General features: G+C 34.6%; 1 protein-coding gene across 3 annotated transcripts in view; it reads right to left on the bottom strand.

Annotated features, from left to right (window-relative positions):
• GPC5 (glypican 5) overlaps positions 1–13,228 on the bottom strand; it is a 1,583,243-nt gene that overhangs the window by 76,428 nt on the left and 1,493,587 nt on the right. Inside the window, exon 8 of one of the 3 annotated variants that reach the window (XM_086330179.1) lies at positions 5,998–7,413. The exons of the other annotated variants lie outside the window; for them this stretch is intronic. Within the exon in view, the coding sequence (XP_086186305.1) occupies positions 7,382–7,413 (32 nt within the window). The 3' untranslated portion in view covers positions 5,998–7,381. Of the gene's footprint in view, positions 1–5,997; positions 7,414–13,228 lie in introns of those variants that run through there. 3 annotated transcript variants of the gene reach the window in all.

Below are 13,228 nucleotides of genomic sequence, written 5' to 3'. Positions count from 1 at the left end.
CAAAACCACAATAACATATCACCTTACACTTGTTAGCACGGGTATTATCAGAAAGACAAGAAACAAATGTTGTAGAGGATGTGGCGAGAAGAGGGACCATGGTGAGAATGTAAATGGTATGCCTACTATGGAAAACAGTATGGAGATTTCACAAAATATTAAAAGTAGAACTGCCATATGATCTAGCATGCCACTTTGGGGTATATGTCCCCAAGAGCCATCCGTGCTTCCGTTTTCATTGCAGCATCATTCACAATAGCCAAGATGTAAAACCAATGTAACTGTTCATTGATGGATGAATGGATAAACAAGATGTATGTGTACACATACACACATACAAAATGGTTATTATTCTCCCATGAGAAAGAAGGAAATCCTACCACTTGTGACAACAGGATGGATTTTGAGGGCATTATGCTAAATGAAATATGCCAGACAGAAACAAATAATGCATGATATCACTTATATGTGGAGTCTAAAACAATTATTTTTTTTTTCAGAACAGAGAGAAGGAAAGTAGTTGCCTGGAGCTTGGAGGTGTGGGAAATAGAAGGAGGTTGGTAAAAGGGTATAAACTTTGAGCTATAAGGTCTGAGGAGCTAATGTAAAACATGGTGACTATGGTTGATAACACTATTGTGAAACTTAAATTTACTGAGAAGGTAAAATCTTCTTGCCAGATATATACATACACATGTGTATGTGTGTGTGTGTGTGAGGTGATGAATATGTTAATTAATTAAATTGGAGGATACCTTTCACAATATATACATCTATCAGGTCAAAACTATGTACATTTTAAATATCTTACAATTTGTTCGTTTTACCTTAATAAAGCTGAAAAATAGAGAAAATGCAATTGATGTTTTCTTAAGCATAGTATTCTTTGTTGTAACTTGAGTACATTGTATGTTTCTAAATTAATTAAAAGAATATATCAAACTGTTTATGAAGCAGTTGGGCAATTTAGTGTGTGTGTGCATGAGCGTTTATGTGTGTTTAATTTTCTGAAGGAGAAAAGCAGTTCTTTTTCACAGCACTAAAAAATGCAAGCAAGTAACCTCAGATCTAAACAACTGGGATATGTGTAATAAAACCTGTGTAGCATATTTCTAGAAATTTTATTCATTTGTTAAATGATTATATATGTTTTGGGAGAATAGTATATGTATTGTTACAAATGTTAGATGACTTCTTCCTGTAACCTTGAACTGGTGCTCATGCATTCATATACTTAATCAGCCCATTGCAATCCCTACATAAACATTTTAACGATTGATAATTTTGATTTGCTGATGACATGGTGTATATATTCATGTGTACAACTGCTTTCACATTTAAAATAAATCACCCATTTAAAATAAATTAGGTAAAATCAGTATCTGGCACATTCATTCCTGAACAAGCCAAATCAGTTATCCAGCGTTACGTAGTAAAGTTCCTAAGGATAAATCAATGTATTTATAAATAGGCACTTAAAAAAAATCCTGTTGTCATTCTAGTTTTACAATAAAGGAAATAATTTTTAGTGTTTGCAACTTCCCTCATGGTTTTCCTTGGGATGAAAGCCCAAAGATCAAAAATGTTCCCTAACACCAAGTTACTCTATAAACAACGCTCTCAGTCACCCTCCTGGCACTTCTTTTTGCCAGAAGAAACAAATGCCAGTCGCTTTCCAGCCGCCAACACTGAATTCTGAAAAGGAGGCAAAATGATACAAGGCCAACAAATGCCCGAAGAATAACGCAAGGAATCTCACCTCAAACTTAGAGCACATAGTCAAGCAGTGGGAGACCTGACTCTAATCTCAGTTTTGTTAATCTCCCTTAGGTTTCAAAGCATACCTAAAAAATAATTCATTCTTTTCCATACACCGACCTTAGGAATGAGTGATATAGATGACCTATCTACCAAAATGGATATGTTGAGTTTTAACCCTTTTCCTCCTTTTAGTTATTTGTCTTTATTCTAGTAGCTTCTCTAGTGTCCCAAACTGCTGAAATCTGTTTTTGTGTGTGGGGAATATCAGTAAACCAGCTCTCCATTACCACACAAAGTTACACAACCATGATATTAGTAATAAATATACAAATATAACAATAAAAATCTTTTTACCATGCTTGCTAAATTTCAGATATTGTACTAAGGACTTTACATATATGATCCCTTTTACTTTTCACAACAACTCTATGAAGTATTAGAATCTCAAGCAGATGAAGATTAAAAATGAAAAAATAAGTTGCCTCATAATTCACAACTAGTACGTAGAAGAGCTTTTCCTCTAAACCTATACATATCTAATGTTGAAGGCTGCTTTTACTATTACATTCCACTGTGTCCTAATAAAATAAATAGCATTTTTTGTCACCTGAGGGCTCTAAGAAAGGTCTATTCTAGTACTAAATATTAGAGGACAAGAATATTTGTGGTTTACTTTAAGTAGTTTGAAGGATGCTTCATATGAGTGATCTGGATTTTGTTATTTATAAACCACATGCTGACTACTGCAAGAATTCCTAGTGGGTGGAGAAAATCCTGGGCCCCCAAAGTTGACTTCTCAGTTACAAGAATCTTGAGTTCTCACCACCTGTACACACTGCCACTTCCTTTCGTCTCAAGATCCGACTGGGGCCTTCTCGTTTGGAAAAGTCTTTACATTGCCTTCCACTGGCTTAGAATATACAATTCTAGGTCAATATGGATTACGTGTTTGGGTGAAAATATGAATGTGGTATCTATGTGTTAAGCAAACCATTATTAAGAGACATAATAAATGAATAAGCTTGTCCTATGTAATACCTATCATCCACTTATTAATTTCAGACAGATATTAGCCCTTTTAACGCAAAATTGGATTCTGTGGTCTTTTCAGATCAAAGTAAATGAACATAATCAAAAGGTTGAAGAATAAAATCTACAAAGAAAAGTTTAAAATGTAGTCTTATATAAAATTTGAGAAGACAAAGCTGTTAAGGCAAGACCCTGGCTTATAAATCATTTTAGGAAGAATAGAACAAGAGATTTTATAGTAATACTACAATAAGAATATAGATATTACACAAAAGAAAAAACTTTCTCAGTTGTAAAGGGAATTGGGCTCTGAAGTGTCTAAAATGGAGATTAAAAAAAAAAGATGTTACAGGCTCACTCTGTTGAATAGCTTAATTGTTTAAGACAAAGAACTAGGCCACATCACTTGAGGTTGCTGTGCTTGTGCTTTGAGATCTGATTATTCATAATCATAGAAAGGCCATATTAGTGGTACATTATTGATACAGTATTCAGATTGGCATTATTTCTATAAAACATTTAACTACTCTTTAAAATAAATTTGACATACTTTCCTGAGTACCACTTTTATGCTGGCTCTAATGCAGAATATTTTTTATTTGCTTAATAAATATTAACCTATTGAGGAAAGTGGTTTTTTAAAAACACTTCCAGCCAAGTTAAACAAAGAAATGTCAGCATTTCCTTTTCCATTTTCCAAAAGTACTTAACATTTTGGGGAATGTGTTCAAAATCTAGAATATTCCAGCCTACATTCCAGGAAATTCTTTGGCAGCGTATAAATCATAAGCCTCAGGCACCAAACACCTCAGTAAAAATGCTTTGTCCTGCTCATCGTGTAGACATGTGAATGTTTTTGAACTGCATTCATTTTGTCAGATCCCAAATACTTTGAAATGGTCATAAGTAATATTTAACCAAGGCAAGTGTGTTGAAAGGCTTTACTTTTTAAAGTGGTTTAGATGATTGATGAGAGATTTTATAGATAGAACATTTAGGTATATAAATGTATATACATTCATTTATACACAGACATATAATTTTAATCATAATTTTGGTAGATGATGCTTTACAAAAAGGGATTTCTCCTCTTGTTTTGTCACATTTGAAAGTCAGGAGTAATTAGAAATACTTTCTAAGTTTTGAAATGACCTTACATTCTTGCTAATAGTAACTTTTGACACATACCGGTATGGAAATTGTCATCATTTAAGAGAACTATAAATGGATAAAAGAATACTAAAAATATTATGTTAGAGTTGGAAAATTTGACATTTTTTCACCCTCCTCTAAGGAATAAACAAAACCCTTAAACTAGGGTATTTTTCAAAATTAACGTCACAGTTAAATTCTTGTTTGGCTCTTAACTGGTTTTATATCATTGAAAGTCAGTAAATTGCTTAGGACTTTTTATCTGCAAATTGAGGGAAATGGGCATTGTAGGATCCTTTACCACTTATATCTGTATCATTCTTTGCCTCTGTTTCTTTTCTAAACTATCTCTTGTATTTTCCCCAAAAGGGGGAGTAACACCCACTAAAAGTTTAGTTATTCCAGTTATACAGGGTTTATTAGTTAGTGGAAATTCACACTTGGGAAGATTTAGACACGCTTCTATCAAAAACATGTGATACTGACAAAGCTTTCACATTCTACAAACTGCTGTTACATGTCTTATCTCACAAAGAGACATCCCACAGACAGTGTCGCTAGGGTTAGACTTAAGCAAATGACTGAAAGAGGGGTTGACCTTTGGTTCTTATTAAATGACTTTCGTAACTTCAGGAAGTGAGAAGAGGCCACAGATTGTGTATCAGAGGAGCGATGGCAGTGTGCCCGTTTTGGTTCTGAGAAGAAAGTTTATTGATGTAAATCTCATAGTGAATACCAGTGATTGAAATGCCAGTGATTATACTTAGCTCTTACTTCTGAAAAAAGGATATTTTTGTCAGAAGTCTGGAAGCTTTGAACATGCTATAAACAGAACACTTGGATCAAAGTAAATGGTTTTGTAATTTTTGCCTTGTGTGCAAGGGAAAAAGAGAGTGTGGTTATTTAGTTTTGGATAGATTTGAAGAACCAGAGGTGTTATCATGTCCTTGGAACTGCAATTGATAGTAAGGTAAGAACTAGACAACATCTCCAGGTAGGACAGGTTTTAAACTCTAGCAACATGATATAAAGTGATGGGAAGCTTAAACCAGAGCTGATATTCTGTCCTTTGTATTCCTCTTTTTCTTCTCTTCCCTGATGGCACACATTATTTGAATGCATACTTATCTACAGTTAAATGGCAAAGAAAAGGGGAAAATTGACACATATTTAGAAAATGTAGGTGGAGAGTGTTGGGATGGTTTATTTCATTGAAATGACTCCATGGTTCTATCAGTGCTAACAACCAAACGCTAACATTTTATAGGACCCAACAAGATGCATCAAAACAATTTTATAACGGAAATCCACTGAAAGGACCCCTCTGAAACTTGGTACCCATTACTACCTCTCACCCCTCACTTCTTACCTGATTTTGCTTACATTTCATCTTAAATACTTTGTGCCTTTAAATTCATTTCCTAGACATTTCTGATCCCCTCCTCAACTTCCACTGCAAATCTTTAAATATCATGTGCACCATTCCTTGCTATCTTTTCAGAAAAACTTGAGATTAATTTATCTGATCAGGTATCATGTGTTAATATGGTCATGGAATAAAGAACAATATCTAGCTCATGTAAACATTAAGTCATTTTGAAAGAATGAATATACAGAGCAGTCTGCCATTGTAACATCAAAACATTTTATATTAATATGTGTTCCCTTGGACATAGTAGCCTAATCTTAATCTGAGTGGATGCGAGAAAGATTTTCTGGACAGGAGAGATTTTAAAGTATGTGAAATCAGTGTGAGATTAGCCACTTTGCCACTTACGTGTATGTCGAGATGTTTATACACCCTCATTTACTCTAGGAAGGGGGAAGTAAGCTACAAGAGGGAATTTTATTTCACTGAAAGAAAAGTGGAAGTCATGCAAGTGTTTCAACAGATTGCTAAGGAAAGCAGAAGTGGAATCTTTTCTGAAGATCATTTTAATTAACCTATTTCTAATGATTTATATGCAATCTTTCTTAGAGACAAAGCAAAAAAAGAGGTGAGGGGTCAAGGATATTACGTATTTGGGGACTGGAGTTCATTTAGAACAGTTAATACAAATCATAAAATTATTTTTATTTAAAAAATTGTTATCTTATATTGGAGTATAGTTGATTAACAATGTTATATTAGTTTCAGGTGTACAGCAAAGTGATTCAGTTATACATACACATGCCTCTATTCTTTTTTTTTTATTTTTAAACTTTACATAATTGTATTAGTTTTGCCAAATATCAAAATGAATCCACCACAGGCATACATGTGCTCCCCATCCTGAACCCTCCTCCCTCCTCCCTCCCCATACCATCCCTCTGGGTCGTCCCAGTGCACCAGCCCCAAGCATCCAGTATCGTGCATCGAACCTGGACTGGCATCTCGTTTCATACATGATACTCTACATGTTTCAATGCCACTCTCCCAAATCTTCCCACCCTCTCCCTCTCCCACAGAGTCCACAAGACTGTTCTATACATCAGTGTCTCCCTTGCTGTCTTGTATACAGGGTTATCGTTATTCTTTTCCCAAGTTCTTTCCCCATTTAGGTTAGTGCAGAATACTGAGCAGAGTTCTAATGCTATACAGAAGGTCCTTGTTGGTTATCTATTTCAAATAGAGCCATGTATTCATGTCAATCTCAATCTCTCAATCTATCCCCCCAACCTCTCCCACCTGATAACTATAGTTTGTTCTCTGAGTATGTTTTTGTTTCATAAATAAGTTCATTTGTACCTTTTTTTTGATTTGCATATAAGTGATGTCACACAGTATTTGTCTTTCTCTGTATGACATCGGTTAGTATGATAATGTCCAGGTCTATCCCTGTTGCTGCAAATGACATGATTTAATTCTTTTTAATGGCTGAGTAGTATTTCATTGTATATATGTACCACACTCTTTGTTTACATTTCTCTGTCAGTGGATATTAAGATTGCTCCTATGTTTTGGCTATTGTAAATAGTGCTGCAATGAATATTGGGGTGCATGTATACGTAAAGAGCATTGTTTTTCTCCAGATATTTGCCCAGCAGTGGGGTTACTGGATCATATCGTAGCTCTATTTTTAGTTTTTTTTTTTTTATTGAACCTCCATACTGTTCTTCATAGTGGCTGTACCAATTTACATTCCTAACAACAGTGTAAGAAGGTCTCCTTTTCTCCACACCCTGCCCAGCATTTATTGTTTGTGGACTTTTTGATGATAGCCATTCTGACCAGTCTGAGGTGACATCTCATTGTAGTTTTGATTTGAATTTCTCTAATATAGAGATAATAAGTATATTTTCATGTGCCTTTTGGCCATCTGTATATCTTCTTAGGAGAAATGTCTATTTAGGCCTTCTGCCCATTTTTTGATTGGGTTGTCTTTTTTATATGAGCTGTTTCAGAGGTTAATTCCTTGTCAGTCACATTATTTGCAAATATTTTCTTCCAACTTGTGGGTTATCTTTTCCTTTTGTTTACAGTTTCCTTTGCTGTGAAAAAAAAAAAAAAAGCTTTTGAGTTTAATTAGGTCCCATTTGTTCATTTTTATTTCCATTACTCTAGGAGACAGATCCAAAAAGATATTGCTACAATTTATGTCAGAGAGTGTTCTACCTTGTTTTTCTCTACGAGTTTTACAGTATCTGGTCTTACATTTAGGTATTTAATCCATTTTGAATTTATTTTTCTGTATGGTGTCAAAGAATAATGTAATTTCAATTTTTTACATGTAGCTAATCCAGTTTTCTCAGCACTATGTATGTAAGAGACTCTCTTTTCTCCATCGTATAGTCTTAATTGACCATAGGTGCATGGAGTTATTTCTGGGAGTTCTATACTGTTGCATCGATCTATATTTATGTTTTTGTGCCAGTACTGTACTTTTTGATGACTGTAGCTTTGTAGTATAAAATGAAGTCAAGGAGTGTGATTCCTACAGCTTAATTTTTCTTTCATAAGATTGCTTTGGCATTTGGGCTTTTTGTATTTCCATACAAATTTTAAAATAGTTTGTTCTAGTTCTTTGAAAAATTCCATTGGTAGTTTGATTGGAATTGCATTGAATCTGTAAATTGCCTTGGGTGTTATAGTAATTTATGCAGGTTTATTCCTAGGTATTGTATTCTTTCTGATGTGATGGGAAATGGGAATGTTTCTTTAATTTCTCTTTCTGAGCTTTCGTTGTTGTTGTTCAGTCACTCAGTTGTGTCCAACTCTTTGTCACCCCATGGACTGCAGCATGCCAGACTTTCCTATCATTCACAGTCTTCTGTAGTTTGCTCGAACTCATGTCCATTGAATCAGTGATACCATCCAACCATCTCATCCTCTGTTGTCTCCTTCTCCTTCTGCCTTCAGTCTTTCCCAGCATCAGGGTCTTTTCCAATGAGTGGGCTCTTTGCATCAGGTGGCCAAAGTATTGGAGCTTCAGCATCAGTCCTTCCAATGAATATTCAGGGTTGATTTCAAGATTGATTTGATCTTCTAGCTGTCCACAGGACTCTTGGGAGTTCTTCTTCAGCAACACAGTTTGAAAGCATCAATTCTTTGTTGCTCAGCCTATTTCATTGTCCAGCTCTCAAATCCATACATGACTACTGGAAAAACCATAGCTTTGTGTATACAGACCAGTGTTGGCAAAGTAATTTCTTTGCTTTTTCATACACTGTCTAGGTTTGTCATAACTTTTCTTCCAAGAAGCGTCTTTTAATTTCATGGCTGCAGTCATCTGCAGTGATTTTGGAGTCCAAAAAAATAGTCTGTCAATGTTTTCATTGTTTCCCCATCTATTTGCCATGAAGTGATGGGACCAGATGTCATGATATTAGTTTTCTGAATGTTGAGTTTTAAGCCAACTTTCACTCTCCTCTTTCACTTTCATAAAGAGGCTCTTTAATTCCTCTTTGCTTTCTACCATAAGGGTGATGTCATCTGCATATCTGAAGTTATTAATGTTTTTCCTCACAATCTTGATTCCAGTTGTTAGTGTATAGGAATGCAAAAAAATTCCTTCTACTGACTTTTAATTTTGTTTGTTCTTCTTTCTCGAGTCACTATAGGTGTAAAGTTAGGTTATTTATTTGAGATTTTTCTTTTTTCCTGAGGTAAGACTCTATTACTATAAACTGTCCTTTCAGAGCTTCTTTTGATGCATCCCATAGGTTTTAGATCATTGTTTTTTCATTTGGTTCTAAGTACTGTTTGATTTCCTCTTTGATTTCTTCAGTGATCCATTAGTTATTTAGTAGCATATTGTTTTGGAGAAGGCAATGGCACCCCACTCCAGTACTCTTGCCTGGAAAATCCCATGTGCGGCAGAGCCTGGTAGGCTGCAGTCCATGGGGCTGCTAAAAGTCGGACATGACTGAGCGTCTTCACTTTCACTTTTCACTTTCATGTATTGGAGAAGGAAATGGCAACCCACTCCAGTGTTCTTGCCTGGAGAATCCCAGGGACGGGGGAGCCTGGTGGGCTGCCGTCTATGGGGTCGCACAGAGTCGGACACGACTGAAGCAACTTAGCAGCAGCAGCAGCATATTGTTTAGCTTCCATGTGTTTGTGTTTTATAGATTTTTTTCTTGTAGTTTTCCAATTTCATAGTATTGTGGTCAGAAAAGATGCTTGATATAATGTCAGTGTTCTTAAATTTACTGAGACTCACTTTGTGGCCCAGCATGTGATCGAGCCTGCAGAATGTCCATAGGCATTTGAGAAGAATGTGCATTCTCTTGTTTTTGGATAAAATGCTCTATAAATATCAATTAAGTCCATCTGTTCTAATAGGTCTGTGTTTCCTTATTCATTTTCTGTGTAATCTGTCCATTAATGAAAGTGGGGTTAAAGTCTGAGATATTATTGTCTTACTGTCGGTTTCTTCTTTTATGGCTGTTAGTATTTTCCCTATATATACAGGTGCTCCTATGTTGGGTGCATATATTTACATTTGTTATATCTCATTCTGGGATTGATTCTTTGATCATTATGTAGTGTCCTTTGTCTCTTGTAATAGTGTTTATTTTAAAACTTACTTTGGCTGATATGAGTATTGCTACTCCAGCTTTCTTTTGATTTCCATTTACATGGAACACCTTTTTCCATCCCTTAACTTTTAGTCTGTATGTGTCCCTAAATCTGAAGTTTTTAGATTTTCTTATGGCAATGTATTTATAATTAAGTTATTATCACTTTAATTTTTGAGTTTTTAATTTGTTTGCTTAATATCCATCTGACCATAAATTAGAAATATTTCAATGCTATGAAGAGAAAAATTTGCCACAGCCAAAAGTGAAATCTTTATTATAATGGTTAAAAGTTACAGCAAGGGAATCATACTCCATTGCTGGTATGAAATTTAAAGATTATATTAAAAATAGATATGAAAATTCCACAAACAGCTGAGATAATATTTCTGTCTGAATGCCTTATACTTTTATATCTTGAGAAATAAGTTTGCTTGAATTACAGTGTAGGTTATCATCATATAAGGCAAACTAACTAATTTTCTTTTCTAAAATCCTCTACAAGATCCTCGATAGGGAGAATATATAATTTCCAGCAGGAAAAACATATATAAGTGATCCACTTTTTGTTTCAAACTCAGAAACCAAAAAAGCATTGCATGCTATCTTCCTGCATCAATTTAGTATGAATTATGAAAAAACAGAAAAAGTGCCTGTCCTACTGACTATTGTATCTTGCAAACAGTTGAAATCCTTTTATATTATGATACTCAATAAATACCATAAACAAATATCCATAAACCATGTCTGATATTGGAATTTGATAGAACCACAAAAATATGCTTAGGTTTCACGTGTCTAGTTTTCCCATGGGGAGACTTCCTTGTCGATACTTTTGTGTATGGTGAGTCTAACACAAATGAAGCAGTGTAGCTTGTGGTGCTGAATAATATACTAGTGTTTGGAGATAGGACTTTACCTATCTAATATCTAAAGTTATTAAGAAAGATGGGGAGACAGGTAAGATATGAAAAGGGATGGAATTAACAGTATGAATTCTATAGGCTACACTCTAGCTGTCCATCTTTCTATTACTCTTAATGCCTAGCATTTAGTAGGTACTCTCCAATTTTTTTGAGAAGCACTGATTGAACTTACAAAACATTTTCACATCATTAAAAACTGAGATAGAATTCATTTTCTCCTTCCTTTCAGAAATGGAAGAGCTGAGCTAAAAGTATAAATAGTGTATGTAAAGTTATACAATTAGTGAATGGCAGAACATGACTCAAGGTGAGATTTGTCAGATCCTCCAAACTATCTTCTTTAGTTGCATTTTAAGGGAGGCAAACTATTTGTATAAGAAACAAGGAGAAAATACAAAGTTGAAAGAATAAAAGATGCATTGTCATGTAATTACTGAACTGGAAGGAATCCTAACTGTTATGTACTTGAATCACCTTATTTTAAAGATGAGAACATAAATCAAGAAACAGGTTAATAAGATTTAAGTCAAAAGCACAATAACAGAATACACTCATATTTAAGTAATCACAAATTCTATACAGAGCTGCAATTCTTTGAGTTTTACAATTATGTTTTTGAAAACAGGTTTTATATTTCCTGGGTAAATTGACATTCATTATAATTAGCCTTGATATTTTGATCCTCTAATCAGAAGCCAAAATAGAAAGCCTTAGAAAAGTTCTCAGTGTTACACAGTCAAAAATGTGGTCTTTAGAATGCCATTCTTTGAAATGTATTTGTATTTCTTTTCCATCTAATGTGTGGTTAACTTTTGTTAATGTTCCATGTATGCTTTTAAAAGCATACATTTTGTATTTGTGGAATTCAAATTTCTCTATTAATTATTTTTGCTGGTTTTTAACGTCACATTGTCTGTGTCTTTGTGGACTTTTTTCCTACATGTTTTATCATCATCTGAGAGAGAGATTTTGCCATGTTCCTATACTTCCTTGTAAGTTCTTGTGATTTTTAAAAACACTTATTCATGATTTTAGGTACACACAAATTCAAAATTATTATATGTTCTCACCAGCCTCTTCCTTTGTCTCATTATATAATACCCCTTCTTTTCCTTTCTAGTGTTTTATACTTAATAAATTCTATATCAAGATAGAGATTTATTTCTTATGCTATTCAGCAATAGATACAGATTTTCAACCAAAACCTGTTATTCTTTACGTCTGGAAAATTCTCAGTCATTCTTAAAATATTTTTTATGCTACTCAATTCTTTCTCTTGTATTAAACATACTGTGGCACTTCTAATCTGTTTTCTGTGTTTAAAATGTTTCATTTAAAATTTTTAAAAAATTATTTCATTAAAAATGACTTATTGTGTCCTACATGAGTTATCATTATTTTCAACTTCCTGCTTTCCATTTGACTGATTTAAGATAAATTTAATTGTATGCAATTAATTTTGTTTTCACTTTAATAATTACAGTCTTTGTTTCCTGGTTTTCTGAGGGACTTTTTTTTTTGTCCACTTCATTCTGGTTAATATGTGTCTGTTGTTTGTTTCACAATTTATCATTTTTAAACCAAGTATTATTAATGTTATACTTTGGGATCATACCTTTCATATTTGAAAGACAGTTTCTAATTGTTCTTATCTTCCATTTTGCCAGTGAATTAATTTTTCCACTGGCAAGTTTGTTGGTCATTTTTCTTCTAGTTTTTCTTCTTCCATGGGGAGTATTCTTGTAGGATACTTATGTTGGATACAATATTCCCTATGCTTCAAGTCCAATTGTCGTTGTTCAGTTTACCAAGACACGACGGACTCTTCGTGACCCAATGGACTGTGGCATGCCAGGCTTCCCTGTCCCTCACTGTCGCCCAGAGTTTGCCCAAGTTCATGTCCACTGAATCAGTGACGCCGTCCAACCATCTTATCTTTTGTTGCCCTCTCCTCTTTCTGCCTTGAATCTTTCCCAGCATCAGGGTCTTTTTCTATGAGTCCGTTCTTTGCATCAAGTGGCCAAAGTATTGGAGCTGCAGCATCAGTCCTTCCAATGAATATTCAGGATTGATTTCCTTTAGGATTGACTGGTTGGATCTCCTTGCTGTCCGAGGGACTCTCAAGTTTTCCCCAGCACCACAGTTCAAAAGCATCAAAGTCAACATAGGTTCCAAGTTGTTCACTGAGGGCTCCTTCCCTCTCATAAAGTTGGTAAAAGATTACTTTGGATCAAGTTCAGTTCAGGTAACTTTTCATGCTTTCTTCAGGTATATATACCTGTATAAAAGCTCAAGTTCCAGTCAGCTAGGCAGCTGTGTTCAGGCTTTTTCCATGAAACAGTGAGATTCTTTGGCTGCCC

Source organism: Bos grunniens, chromosome 12 (assembly GCF_055505025.1).
Source record: "Bos grunniens cultivar Pamir isolate PY7600 chromosome 12, Bosgru_T2T1.0, whole genome shotgun sequence".
Classification (NCBI taxonomy): Eukaryota; Metazoa; Chordata; class Mammalia; order Artiodactyla; family Bovidae; genus Bos; species Bos grunniens.
Note: the sequence above shows the minus strand (reverse complement) of the source record. Positions and strands in the feature narration are given on the sequence as shown.